Source organism: Balaenoptera physalus (assembly GCF_965194825.1).
Source record: "Balaenoptera physalus genome assembly, chromosome: 16".
Taxonomy (NCBI): domain Eukaryota; kingdom Metazoa; phylum Chordata; class Mammalia; order Artiodactyla; family Balaenopteridae; genus Balaenoptera; species Balaenoptera physalus.
In genome coordinates, this window is record NC_138898.1 from 42,282,071 (window position 1) to 42,296,591 (window position 14,521).

General features: G+C 38.3%; 1 protein-coding gene across 3 annotated transcripts in view; it reads right to left on the reverse strand.

Annotated features, from left to right (window-relative positions):
• Window positions 1–6,123: 6,123 nt before the first annotated feature.
• The window catches only part of ESF1 (ESF1 nucleolar pre-rRNA processing protein homolog), a 59,371-nt gene continuing 50,973 nt past the window's right edge, over window positions 6,124–14,521 (reverse strand). For 2 of the 3 annotated variants that reach the window (XM_082428594.1, XM_082428593.1), the window contains exons 12-14: window positions 11,168–11,250; window positions 9,596–9,742; window positions 7,164–7,978 (exon numbers count right to left, since the gene is read on the reverse strand). In XM_082428594.1, coding sequence (XP_082284720.1) covers window positions 7,685–7,978; window positions 9,596–9,742; window positions 11,168–11,250 — 524 coding nt within the window. In that variant the 3' untranslated portion in view covers window positions 7,164–7,684. Of the gene's footprint in view, window positions 7,132–7,163; window positions 7,979–9,595; window positions 9,743–11,167; window positions 11,251–14,521 lie in introns of those variants that run through there. The other variant, XM_082428592.1, reaches the window with a different exon arrangement.

A 14,521-nucleotide genomic window follows, 5' to 3' on the forward strand; every position in this document is an offset into this window, starting at 1 on the left:
GGACCCTCCCCACCATGCGTGCACAACTTTTTTCCAAGATGGATCCCAGCCCAGAGGCCTATGGGGGGCCGTGGCATCACCTATTCTGGGGTGGTGCCCCTCCTTTTTGACCACAAGGGGCCTTTCTGCGCATGTGCAGTGTCTCCCTTGCCCCAGGGATGGGAAATCTATGACCTCCTGATCCTTACTCCAACGGGGTTTAGCCCCTCTCTGTCCCTGCCAGGACTGTTATCTTAAAGTGTCCTCAGGAGACAACAGAAGGCTGATTGTAAATGCCTAACCTGGAGCCCACGTAGCTCCTGTCTCAGGAAGTGCAAACGGGAGTCTAGTTGTAAGTGTCCAGCCTGAAGCCCACCTTTTTCCTGCCCCCAAGAAATGTAAACAGGAGGCCAGTTGTAAATGCCTAACCTGGAGCCCATCTATCTCCTGCCTCAGGGTCATCTTATCCCACTTGCCCAGTGGGCTAAGGAGAGAGGCCTGCTGGTATCATTGTGAGTAAAACAAGGTGAACAGAAGAAAATAGAGGCGCAAAGAAGAGTTTCTGAGGACATTCTCTAGTTCCTGCTCTCAGTCTCTTCCTGAGAACTGATTGCTTTCCACCTTTGGATTCAGTGCTATGAGATCCCACAGGGCCCTTGGAATAAAAAATCCACCTTCACATTTAAAAAATTTTTTGCTTATATTAGTTTGAATTGTTTTATGTTTCTTGCAACAATCCTAAGGCAATGGATGGGAGAATTGAGGTTCAGTTGAATCCAAAGAAATCTGAAGAAACATAACAATTCCTAGGTGGTTTCTGATACTGCTGGAGCTCTCCAGAAGAACCCTAAAATTGTCCTAGAACAAATATTTATAATAGATCCAAATGGAAGAACATACGTAAATCAAATCATTGTTTTCAGAGTTTCTCTTTCGTCAAATAATGAGCTGCTGTCAGATTAAACTTTTTCTATCTTTTAGAGTTGTTCCATTTCTAACTTAAAGGTCTTTCCTAACTAATTCTTGGTTTAGTTTAATGATTTTTCCAAAAAGATTTTTAAAATTTAGTGTAATTTTTTGGCCATTTCTTACCTTATTCATCAGATGAACTTTTTGAAATATGATGGATTATATTATTTCTTACTAGTCTAAAAGAAAAGACACTTCTCATTAATTTCAGATATTAGTAAAAAGGGTTAAAAACTCAAGACTGGCTACTCAATACAAGAGCATGTGTAGTATGAAAGATAATGACTCAATTTTTAAAAATTCATGGAAACAGCTCATAACCCCAAAGCTGGCATTTCTCACAACTTTCCTCAACATAATATAATCTGTTAGTCTATTTGCTTTGGCACTGTCTACAGCGTGGAGTTCTCATCTCCACATTTTGGCAATTTTGGGGTAATGCAGAATCCATACTTCAGGCTGAGCACAGACTCTCATTCACACTTTTTCATTTTCCCATGTGCCTGATTCTGGTTACTCTTGGCAACTCCTTTTTCATAAACTTTTCAAGGAAGTGATAATGTGAACCCAGAGATGCTGAATATAGAGTTTGTAACTCTAATGTCAATGGGGCTTGTGGAACAAAGGGTCCCAGTTGCCTTCTAAGGGGTTTGTCTCACTTCTCTTGACTCATGTCCATATCCAGAAATCTGGGAAACTTACATGATGGAGCACCCTATTCTGGCACTCTCAAGCTGCAAGCACCCTGACTATAATGTAATATCAAGAGTTTCCTTAAGAATATGGAGAAATGATCTGCAAAATAGGGCAAAATAGTCCATAAAGACTATAACCCAACACCACTGTATTCCTCTTTGTTTTAGGATATAGGTAGAACAGCAAGTAACAGAGACCTGAGAAAACAGTGGCTTAAACAAGGTAGTATTTTATTTTTCTTTCACATAGATGTCTCAAAAAAGACAGTCTATGGATTATATGGTGGCTGTACTCTACCAAGTCCTCAGGGATTCTGGCTCCTTCCAGCTTACCATCCTTTATGTACCAATATACATAATGGATTTATTATTATTACTACATAATTTTTATTTATTATTATGACTACATTATTTCTACATAATGAACTTAACATTATTTCTACATAATGGACTTTTGTACTCAGGGTCCAAGATGGCTGCTGGAACTTAAGCCATTACATCTGCATTCCAGGCAGTTGGGTGAAAGAAGGGAAGAAGGTAAGAGGCAAAATTTACTAGTCTGATGACTTCAAAGGAAGGTCCCTAGAAGCTGTAATTTGCTTCCACACCAGGCTGCAAGGGAGGATGGGTAAAATTGTCTTATTCTGGAAAGCCCTATGTTCAACTAAAGGATTCTATTACTATGGAAGATGGAAAGAACAGACATTGGGAAACAACCACTTGTTTCATCCATAGTCACTTAAAGTCCCTTGAGGAGCATGTATAACCTTTCTCCTGGTCTGACCTTCTTAATGATCCTGTCTACTATGGTCCAACTGCTGGTGGAGAGTTTTCTCTGCTGATTTGGGCTGTTACTTATACTCTTATGATTGCAAAGACTACAGACTCATTTAGGTGATCTCAAAGAATGGAGCACTTACTGTAACTGTAATATACATATTTTTTAATGTGTGGGGGAGATTTTCATTAAGTGGCCTGTGCAGCAGGTCTCATCTTCCAAAGATGGCTGCAACAATATTTCTGGACATGCAGACTTTTCCAGGACTTTGTCATTCCCCTCCATTAAGAGGTGGAGTTTATATCCCCTCACCTGGGAAAACCTTTTCGACTGGCTTAACTAATTAAGTATGGATGGGAGGAGTGACACTATGTGACATCTGAGTCTTGATCATAGAACGTGATAGAATCTCCATCTCACTCACCTTGGAACCCAGCTACCCGCTCAACAGCTGGCACTGACTTGCAGGTCACATGAAGGAGGCATTTTGGAAGCAAATCCTCCAGTTCTCAGCTAATGCCACATGGAGAATATATGAGCCTTCCCCACTGAGCCCTATGCAAAGTGAATAGTTTTGAAAAACTAAATGATTGTGGTTGTTTCAAGCTGCAAAGTTTGGGGGTGGTTTGTTATAAATAGGTAACCAGAATGGTCAGGACTCAAGGGAACCTGCATGATCTGGAAGAGTGAGACAGCTGGGCCTCATGAGCATGGGAATATAGATTTAGGAATAGGAGGATTGGGAATTCCCTGGGGGTCCAGTGGTTAGGAGGACTCCGTGCTTTCGCTTTCACTACTGGGCGCGGGTTCAATCCCTGGTCGGGGAACTAAGGTCCCACAAGCCGTGTGGTGCGGCCAAAAAAAAAAAAGGAGTAGAAAGATCATTCAGGACCCAATATGGTTCAGGTGAGTAGATTCCCTTTGCACAATATCTTTGGGTGTCAGCATCCAATCAGGAAACAGAAACAATTTGAACAGGGACCTCCCTGGTGGCCCAGTGGTTAATCCACCTTCCAATGCAGGGGACTAGGGCTCAGTTCCTAGTTGGGGAACTAAGATCCCACATGCCGCGGGGCAACTAAGCCCTCACGCCACAACTAGAGAGCCCATGTGCTGCAACTACTGAGCATGCGTGCTCTGCAGCCAGAGCGACACAAGTAGAGAGAAGCCTTCAAACTGCAACAGAGCCTGCATGCTGCAACGAAAGACCCCACAGGCCGCAACTAAGACCCAATGTAGCCAAATAAATAAATATTTTTTAAAAAGAGAGAAAATTTGAACAAAGAAAGTTTAAATAATTAATCATTGAAACAGGGCATTAGAGTAACAGGACTGACAAATAAGGGGGTAACTAAGGGAAAAAGAGAACTCTAAAGGACACAGGAATCACAAATGTAGGTTACAGCCACTATCCTTACGGCTGAGGCACAGCACTCAAATAAGGAGCAAATGTGGAAGAGCCCCTTCCTCCCTTGGGATTGAGGTCTACACCTCGCGTGAGAGAGAGCAGCTGTGGCCAACTGGATGGCGAGGTGCGACACTAATGGGACATGCTAGGAATCTGGCTGCTGGTGAGCTGCGGGAAGACTTCCGCAGGAATTGGAAATGGAAAAGTGATAGAGAACAATGAAGGAAATCAAAAGCTTGTTGTTCAATAGATCAAAAGCTCAATGATACTGATAAACCTCTGTCCAGATTAGCCAAAAATAAATAGCAAAGGCACACATCGCCAATATTAGGAATGAAAAAGGGGATATCACCGCAGACTCTTCAGCCATTAAAAAAAAAAGAGCATCTTTCATCAGCATCTTGTAATTTTCAGCATACAAGCTCTGTACATGTTTTGGTAAGTTTTTACCTGAGTATATTATTTTCTTTGGAACAATTGTTTTTAATTTCAGTTTCCACGTGTTCATAGTTAGTATATAGAGATGTGATTGATTTTTATGTGCTGACATTGTATCCTGTGATCTTGCTGAACTCCCTTATTTAGAGGATTTTTTTGGTTTTGTTTTTGTAGATTCCTCGGGATTTTCTATGTAGACAATCATGTCATCAGCAAATAGGGTCAGTTTTTTTTCTTTTTTTATAAATTTATTTACTTATTTTTTATTTTTGGCTGCGTTGGTTCTTCGTTGCTGTGCGTGGGCTTTCTCTAGTTGCGGTGAGCAAGGGCTACTTTTCATTGTGGTGCATGGGCTTCTTATTGCAGTGGCTTCTTTTGTTGCAGAGCAGGGGCTCTAGGTGCGCGGGCTTCAGTAGTTGTGGCACGCAGTCTCAGTAGTTGTGGCGCACGGGCTTAGTGGCTCTGAGGCATGTGGGATCTTCCCGGGCCAGGGATGGAACCCGTGTCCCATGCATTGGCAGGCGGATTCTTAAACACTGCGCCACCAGGAAAGCCCCGTCAGTTTTATTTCTTCCTTTTCAATCTGTACGCTTTTAATTTTTATTGCTTTATTGCAGTGGTTAGACCTTCCAGAGTAGTGAGCGTGGACATTGTTTTAAGGGTAACTGGGATTTGTATTAATCAGATATGGTAAGATACGAAGACACGGAAATAACTGTTGTGATGGAAGAAGTTTTTATACTCACATTCCCTAGCATGCCACGGAAGGGAGTCACACAGGGAAACACTGGGGTTGGTGAGGAGGCAGAGAACAGGGGAAAATGTGGGCAAGGGGCTTTATTGTGGCTTCTTTGGGAAGGGATGGGTGAGGCAGGGTAAGAAGGTTTAGGATTGGCTGGCTTGAATTTCAGTGGGCTCTAGGGTAGGGCACGAGGATAGTGGCCCACTGTGTGAAAGCCCAATAAAGGAGGTGGCTGAAGGTACGGGCTCTGGATTTGTTGCTTTGCATTCGAAAGGCACGCTTGTGTGCAAGTTATTTACTAACTCTGGGAACTGGCCAGCCCTGGGAGAGGCAGTCTCTGTAGGAACAGCAAGGACCCACCCAGTGGTCAGAGGATCAGAATACAGAAAATAAGACACGATTAAAAGACAGCCTTGCCTTGTTCTCCATCTTAGGCAAACATTCGGTCTAAGTATGCTAATTGTAGGGTTTTTGTCATGCTCTTTATCAAGTTAAGTAGTTTCCCTCTATTCCAAAGTTGTTTTTATCATGAATGGATGTTAGATTTTGTGAAATACTTTTTCTCATCAATTGATATGATCATATACTTTTTCTTCTTTAGCCTGTTAATACAGTGGATTACGTTGGTTGATTGTGAATGAACCAGTTTTGCATACCTGGAATTAAACCCCCTTGGCCATGGTGTGTAATTCTTTCTATACATTGTCAGATTCAATTTGTTAATATTTTGTTGAGGTTTTTTATGCCTAAGTTTGTGAGACATTAATTCTCCAGAAGCAATCTCATTTCTATATATTAACAATAAATACCAGTCTGTAGGTTTTCTTTACTTGTACTGTCTTCATCCGGTTTTGGTATCAAGAATACCAACAACAACAAACAATCCAAATAAATGTGACCTTAAGAGTCACCCAAACTACCCTCACATTGTTGAATTATGACAGTGGCCATTTTTTTATCCTGAGTTTTACTACCAGCAATTATTATATTTATTGAGAACCTAACATTCTTGGTGTATTATGTTTATTTAATGCAGTACCTGATAATGCAATTCTCATTTTTTTTCCTACTTAAAAAATATCAATTCTTTGAGAAAAGGAGCCAGGGCTGTGCAAAGCTTATATGCTCAATTTATTTGTTATAATCAATCATGTGCCTGACTAGTAAAATGAGATTTACAATTAAATACAGTGACTTAACAACAAAGGGCTCCAAAACAAAAATCCAAACCAAACCAAACCAATTAAAAACCCAAAAGAGTAAGTTTCACAGGAATCTTAAAATCAAACTGAGTAATCCCCACACTGTGATTAAAGTTTAAAGTCTTTTTCCTTGCATAAAAATGAAATCTGAATAATTGTACAATTATAGACTATATTCAAAAATGTATTAAGATTCATGATCTTCTAGTGATGAGTACATAAATACTGCTTTATTTGGCTGAATTACCTAACAATGTTATTAGCACTTTATGATAAGAACACCATTCCCTGCACAATACTCTGCATTTTTCTGTTATTATGAGCAATTTTAGATATCCTCTTTTTTCCTTCCCCTTTCAGAGACTGTTTATATGCCCTTATTATCTTGATACCATTCTGAGTCTTACATCCTTTTATTCTTGAAAACATACTACGTTGGCAGGCTTGAATTTTTGTACCAATAATGTCAAGTTTATTATTAACCACAAACCTGGCCAAACTCCTACTGCCTTTCAGAAGCTACCATATTTATCATTCATTCCAAATGACTATTTTGGTTTTTATTTTCATTTATTTATACAGCACAACTAATTCTTCTAAGTGGTCAGTTAATAGTTTATAAAACCTAGACCAGATGAAATCCAGGAGTATTAAGGCTTTGAAGGTGTGTTTTAATTTAATTTTAAAAAGAATTAAGATTCCTTAAACTCTATAGCAGCATGCCCATCCTTCTAAGCATTCCAAAACTCTGAAGGGCAGACAGAAGAATTTTCTGTTACTACAAACATAAAAATCATTGCAGAGCTCACGAACATTTCAAATATAATTATGAACAATGCAAACCTGGAACTGCCTTTCCATGGAGTTGTCCTCTTAAAGAGTTAGTCAGTTTTTCAGATATTTTTCCAGAGGGTAGTTTACTGGAGGTGAATAAAATGAAAAAATTCAGTGCTATACAAAATAATAAAAATTTTTATTTTCAAATTAATAAACAAACTATAATAAACATGACCAAACAACAAAGAAAGTTATTGGCTTCTATTCATTATGGCTAGAAATATAAATTATTTAAACAAGTATCTAAATCTGCCTCCTGCTTCCAGATAAATTAATGTATTGCATACACATATTTTCAAGTTGTTCCTAACTCTTATTCAGACTTAAGACTTGGGCACTCCTCTATTTTTTACATAGAATTGTAAACAGTCTTTAAAAAAAGCTAACAGAGTAATAAATATAAAAATTTTATACATCCTATAATCTGGATTAATTATGATTAATCTGTGGAAATACACAGTACAAATCTATCAATCATACACAATTAGGTCTAACTGTTATATATGGAAAATAAATTTTACAACGGTCAGTTTTTATTCATATTCTTGAAAGGTATAGCACTGTTCCCAATAAGTATTCCTTCCACCACTTCTGTATACTTTATACATTCTCAATCCAAAAAGAAACAACATACACCTATTTGACTTTTTGCTTTTTTCTTGCTTGAAACTGCTCTGTTTTGTTTTTTACAGATTTAATCAACATTGACAAGGCAGGATCAATGGATCTCTTGTGTGATTCCTTCTGAATTTCACTCTCTTTTTTCTTTATTGCCTGAGTAAGTTCTTGTTCTTTTTGTTCTCTCTGACGTGCTTTCTCCTCAAGGATTTTTTCCATAGCTTTTGTTTTCTTGAAATTAGGATCTGAAGGGTCCAAATTGAACAAGTGGGAAGTATACATTGCCTGAAACCGTGCATCCTTAACATTGACCTGCAAATCCAAAAGGAAAACATAAATAAATAAAATTAGTAAACCAAAAGGCCCAGAAATGGGACCAAATTTCGAAAGTAAGTGAGCTGATTATATAAAATACAAACGTGGGCATTTTGCATTGATTCATTAGAAAACTGTTTTCCCACAGATCTTCAATGGAATTTTAGGGTTTATTCCTGAACCACAATGTGCAGGGCACACTGTTTTTAATCACACAATGACAATATCCTTGAAAGGGAACTATCGTAGTCTATGCATACAATGGCCTGGAACGACACCAGCCACTTAGACTGAGCGTCTGGAGGAGGGGAGGAGTGACCACTGGAGTAGGCAGGCTCCTCCACGCTTAACAGTGTGAAACCTCTTTCTGGCTGGGATAATTAAGCCAGCGATGGTATCTCCTGCTGGAGTTTTATGCAGTCATTGCATTCTGAGTACATTAAACTTTTTTTCAACCTTCGTGCTAAAGTGAGCAGCTACTGAGGGTGATTCATACAGCAAAAGATTTAAAGATCAAAATGGGAAAGATGGCACCCCTGAGACCAAGATCCGGTCAGATACAAGCCCCGAATTTATCCTTTATCTTTCTACAAAAACACTGTGGTCCTACATGTTAAGAGTGTACCCTTAACTCCAGCCAGGTCTTCAAGTATCGCCAGGCACAGGGGTGACCAGCCAGAAAGGGAGCATGACTCACTGCCACCCATCATTCCCATGGGAAAAATGAGTCCACCCGGAGATGGACTGTAGAGTTACTTAGTTATAGTAAGGACAACAGACGTGATACCACCACCACCACCACAACACTCATGAAAAATGTTTTGATGCGTGATGATTAGTGTGTGGAGACAGTTCTCATAATAGATCTGACTACAAATCATTCTTTGTTTTTAACTTTTCATAAGAAAATCAATTCACCAAAAAGTTCAGTGGAACAGCACCACACATGGAGCTGACTTAACAGAAACCGGAGCTACACAGTGGTTTCAAAGTCCCTCTCCACGCTACTTAGAAGTTATCTGTACGCCCCTCTCAAGTCTCTAAACAACTTCAAAACCTCTCCCATCTTCTTCTGGGTCTATTCTTCCATGCTAATGGATGGAAGTCATCAAATAGTTCCTGACAGCTGTTGTAGGTTTTCTGTACAGGGTTCAAACTCATGCATGGGGACTGTGTGGCCACTAGAAATATGTACTTAGCAAAAAGAGGGAAAAGAGGGAGCGATGGAAACAAGAAACATAGCAATTAAAAAAGCATGGCCTACTGCACTGGCCCTTGCACACAGAGTGTGACGCGATGTGATGTGAACCTGCTATTTCTCAGTCAGGCTTAATGATGCAGAACTTTCCCAGTGTGAGCATCACAGTGCATGTGATTCTAACACTAAAAGCTACATATTTTGGTGCAAACATGGCTACCAAAATAGAAGCCAACTACATCACCTGGTGCTCAACCAAAGAAACACCCCAGGGATGAACTGGCTGTGTTGGACTGAAAGATGGTAGCTTTGGCTCCATTATGGGCCCTTTCCTAAGATGCTCAATTTTTATCTCCAGAGCTGACTTTAGATTTAACACCAGCTTTAAGAGGATAATGACTTTTGCCCCTGGTTACCTCAAAGTCATCCTCCAATAATTCCTTCTTCTTCATAAGCTGTTTTTTCTTCTTTTTGCTCAGATTCTGGTGCTCCACAATCTTGTTATAATTGAAGTGTTTCTTGCTCTCTTCCTCCTCATCCATCACGAGCAAAGCCATTTCAGCCTGTGGAGAGAAAAAAAGAGTACAAATATACAACAGTGCTTTTCTTTCCCCAAACAGGAGTATATGGCACAGACATCCCCCCAGGAAAGGAGAACCAAGCCACCAATGCTCTGGGATAACACCTGTCATCCGTAAACTGATTGTGGATTACCAGAACTCAAAACGAAACCCAGAGATCTCCGTACAGTAATGGGTATAATTTTTAGAAGCAACATCACTGACAGCAGGAAGCTTTATCTAAAAACCAGACCATATTTCACCTAGGGTAACTGGTTAGTAGGCTGTAAAAATAAGAGTCCTCAAGTCCCCCAAATAAAAATTTCTCATTTTCAGTTTGTTCTTTTTAAGCAGACACTAAATCTAGCAAACATGTAGTATTTTGTGATACAAACTAGACTTTCCAAAACATGCTTTAGGAACAAGGAATTCCTTTTTTCTTTTGCTTTTTTTTGGCCTTTACTTTTTCAATGTTGACACATTTCTATGAAGGCAGGATCTTAATATTTGCTTCTGTAATCTAATGCAATGCTTGTTTCCACTAAATAGGTATTTTCTACTGACCATGGGATTAAATGCAAACCTTCAAGTATCAAGTAAACAACCATGTACACTAGAGAAAATACAGAGTGTGCTGTGAGATTCCTGTGAATCTTCCTCCATTACCACTTTAGACTGCTTTAATTATGTCTCCCTTCCACCACTGGTACCTGCAGTTGGCTTTCTTTTTAGAGCCATTTTCTACAAAAGAAAGGTTTTCTTTTGCTCCTTAACTCTGTGAACATTACTGCATATGCAGTAAAACATGCGTTAAGATGCAGAGTTTAGGTGACCAGTCAGGCTCCCTCCTAGACAGTGCTATGAACATCAGTCTTGTGAACATTGTTGACTCGAATTCCTGTCTCAGCAAAAATACATATTACTCTGTGCCATGGATCTTTAGGAGGCACTGAAGCATAAAGTTCACTACACTTCCAAGAAAGACTAATTTTGTACACTAAATTTATGTTATTTTCAATAATAAAAAGAGAGAAATGAGCATTGAACAAGCCATAAAGCAAACCCTGTATCACAGATCAGATTGAATTAAAAATTATGGCATTATTATTTTAAGGTTTTAATAGTACTATTTGTTTTTGGTCTCAGTTATAGTAAGGGTTTTTAATAATAAGATAGTTTCCTCTTAATCACAAAGGGACATGCCTTGGGTTTGAGGTAAATTTTAACTTTGTACTAGTTGGATACTAGTTGGAGAAATTTGGTAAAAAGATGACATTTAAAACCTATGCTGTTGAAATTCTTATTTATAAATTCATAAATAAAATCAGTTATTTTTTTTTATTAGGGATACTGGAAACATATGGATAACTTCACTTGAACTGTACATATCAATTATCCACTAAGCATGTAACCATGACCATGTTTTACCTTTTGTCTTTCTAGTTCAGCTTGTTCCTCTGGAGATGTGCCATCTTTTGCAGATTTTGTTGATTTCTTCTTTTCTTTTATACCTGGCACAACAAACCAACATAGGAGGGTTAAAAATTATAAGACTATCATAGCAACAATCTGTTTATACTATTTTCTTTATTTAAAAAATTTTGTTTATAACAAAAATACAAGGTATCTATCAATAAATATACAGAAACTAAAGAAAGTCAAAAAAATATTGCTGAGATGACTATGGGTATGAATGGAATAATAATAGTCTGGATGGGATGAGTGAATATTACAAAGAAGGAATTTCTTCTGAGTAATGTATAATTATATATACATCAGCTAAAAAAGAAAAATCATAAGATAATTTCAACAGATATAGAATACATACTTGATAAAATTCAACATCCACTCATGACAAAATATATACATTTAATAAAATTCTATTCAAGGAAATCTTTACAAAGATTAACAAGATAGATTTGATATACATGTAATACAGTGTGCTAAACTGTACTACAAAGTGAAAACAAAAACACTGTACTACATAATGAGAAAAACAGAACAGTTGGCTTAGTATGTAATAAAATGTAGCATCATACATCACTGGAAAAAGAAAGGATTATTCAATAACTGGTGCTAGGCAATTTGTTTTATTCTGCAAAAAAAAATTTGAGCTATAGATGCATCGCATAATGTACAGGAAAATAAAATGCAGATGTATTAAAGAGTTAAACATTAGGAAAAAAAACCCTATGAGAAAATACAGGGGAACAGCTACCTGATCTTAAATAGAAGGAATGTTTTCTTAGCATAAGAATAATAGGAGAAATCACAAGGGGAAAAAAAACAAAACACAGGTAATTTTAATATATAAACTCTTAAAACTCATCAGCAAAATGAAAAATTCACCTCTATAATGACAATTTGACAATAACTACCTGTAAGTAAAAGTGTAACAAAACCCTTTCTCTTTCTCTAAAGACAAATTTGATCTTTGTTTAACTTTCTAGTCCTATTATTATTAAACAAAATTACTCATGGTAAAATTGGCTCCTGATTAGAAAACTGACTATATTTTCAGGGACTCAGGGACTTCTGGAGACAAGGTGTTAGATGAGGAGATGCTCTCGTCCTGAACAAGAGGCAGTAACACACGGCAGTTAAGGGCACTTGACTCGGGAGCAGCTGGCCTGGGTTTAAATTCTGGCTCAACTACATTCTAGCTGTAGCAGTTTGTGCTTGTGTCCTTATCTGTAAAGTGGGGATTATAATACTTGCACCTACCTCCTAGGGTTATTGTGAGGACTAAATACACTAAAAAATGTTAAGAGTTTAGTTAATGTCTGGCACACGGTGCTATCAACTGCTTGCTATCACTGTTATAATAGTCTGACTACACATATATAAGATATCTTGGGTTCCTTGGTGATCACGCAGATGCTTTGATTTTTCTTCCTTTTTTTGTGTCTGTTGGGAGGGGTTCAGGGAGAATTGGTGTCAAAGTATGAAGAACTACTCTGAAGAGTAAGAAGGTTCAGAATCCACAAAGACATGTTCTGTTACTCTAGAATGTTATTACACAATCTCAACCTTCTCTGAGCTGCTGGACACTGTCTTATTTGGATAAGTTGAGTTCTGTCCTTCCAAATGCAGAGAAACCAATGGTCTCTAAAGTATTAACAACAATTAATGCTTCTACAGCACTTACTAGGCACCAGAAAGTACTGCTGTTTTATTCCCTTTTATATAGGAACTGCTTTAGTCCTCACAACAATGCTATGAGGTAGATTCTGTTATTTATTACAATCTTCACCCTGTGGGTGAGGAAACTGAAACACAGAGAGGTTAAGCAATTTTTCTCAAGGTGAGTTCAGAACAAAATTCAGAACATATAATGATGGTTGAACAACCGCAGCTAATGGGGGATAACAGGAAGTAGAGAGAAGCTTTAGAAGCTGCTCCACGTGCACTAGCCCTGCTGCACTAAGGCAGCCCTGCCCAGCTGAGAGAACACACCTGCACATAAGTGTGGCCTCGTTCACCCCTCACTGCTACCAAGGTGTCTGTCTGCACTTTTAAGAAGAAATACCATTGTACGTAGCCCTTCCCCTAAGTGAGATAGTGCTCCTATCTCAAATGTTTTTCAGGGAATGATGTATCTGCTTTAAGATTATAACCTTTTCTCTGTTGCAAAGTATGTGCACGTATTTACACATATAAATATCATCAAGGTTCCACTTTCTTAGGGTCTGACTCCCACACCCTAAGTTTACCTCTGCTCTCTTAAGGCAAGAGCTCCTTTTGAAGTGAATGGACAAGTGACATATGCAGAAGATCATTCTGTGGCAGGGGAAAAAAATCAGGCTGTATATGATTAATACATAAAGGAGATAAAGATCTTCACATACAGCTGTGGGAAATAATTTCAAAGAGCCCACAATGAACTGTTCCGGATTTTATAACAACCTGGTGAAAAGCCATAAAAATAAACTTGAAAGGAAGACTGCAGCAAGAGAGGAAAAAAATCTCCAAGATGGTTGGGGCTAAAAATGATATCTAATTTTAGTGTGATGAAAATTTCTTTGCTCATGAAGAATTTACTGTGTGCTACATTGAACTGTTTAGTCAGAAGATAAATAATGTGTAGAGACCCTTTCTGCACTGTTAACAAGATCATATTAGGTGGGCATATACTTATTTTTTAAAAAAAGCATTTTCCCTTTGGAAAGCTTTCAGACCTAATTTAGTGAACAGTACTAGGGAAATGAAAGTCCCTGTTCTGAAATGTTATTTTTATTTTTCAGTGAATCTTTTGGCAAGTAAGAGTCCACATCTCCTGGGACTGTGGCAAAAAGGACATACAGATGATTCTAATAAGCTGAATATTAACAGAGACTTGAAATCGGGTGTGAGGGTTTTATAGTTAAAAAAAAAAAATCTAATCAAGCCTTACCGAGGCCACTCTCCCTTTAAGCAAAAAAATGTAACAGAATACACCCATGGAAAAAAGATGTGTTGCGAACAATTGATCTGTAAAAGGAATATCTGTAAAAGAAGTTCCATTTTCCATTACTTGTAATGTCAGAGAATTGTTCCCATAAAAAAGTTCTTCCAGAGTGTTCAGTTGAGCACTTCTTGTGAGACAGCAGTTAAGAGAATTCACTGGAGGGCAGACTGCTCTCTGTACTGACCAGACAGGAGTGGTAAGCCCCCTAGCAATTTACTCTTTAGCAGCAAGTTCCTGCACCCAAGATCACTTGTCCATCATCAGATAATACAGTCTGTTAATCTTCCTCTGGACCGAGGCATTCTGGCTTTGCTTGGAAAGCCAGCAAGTCCTTG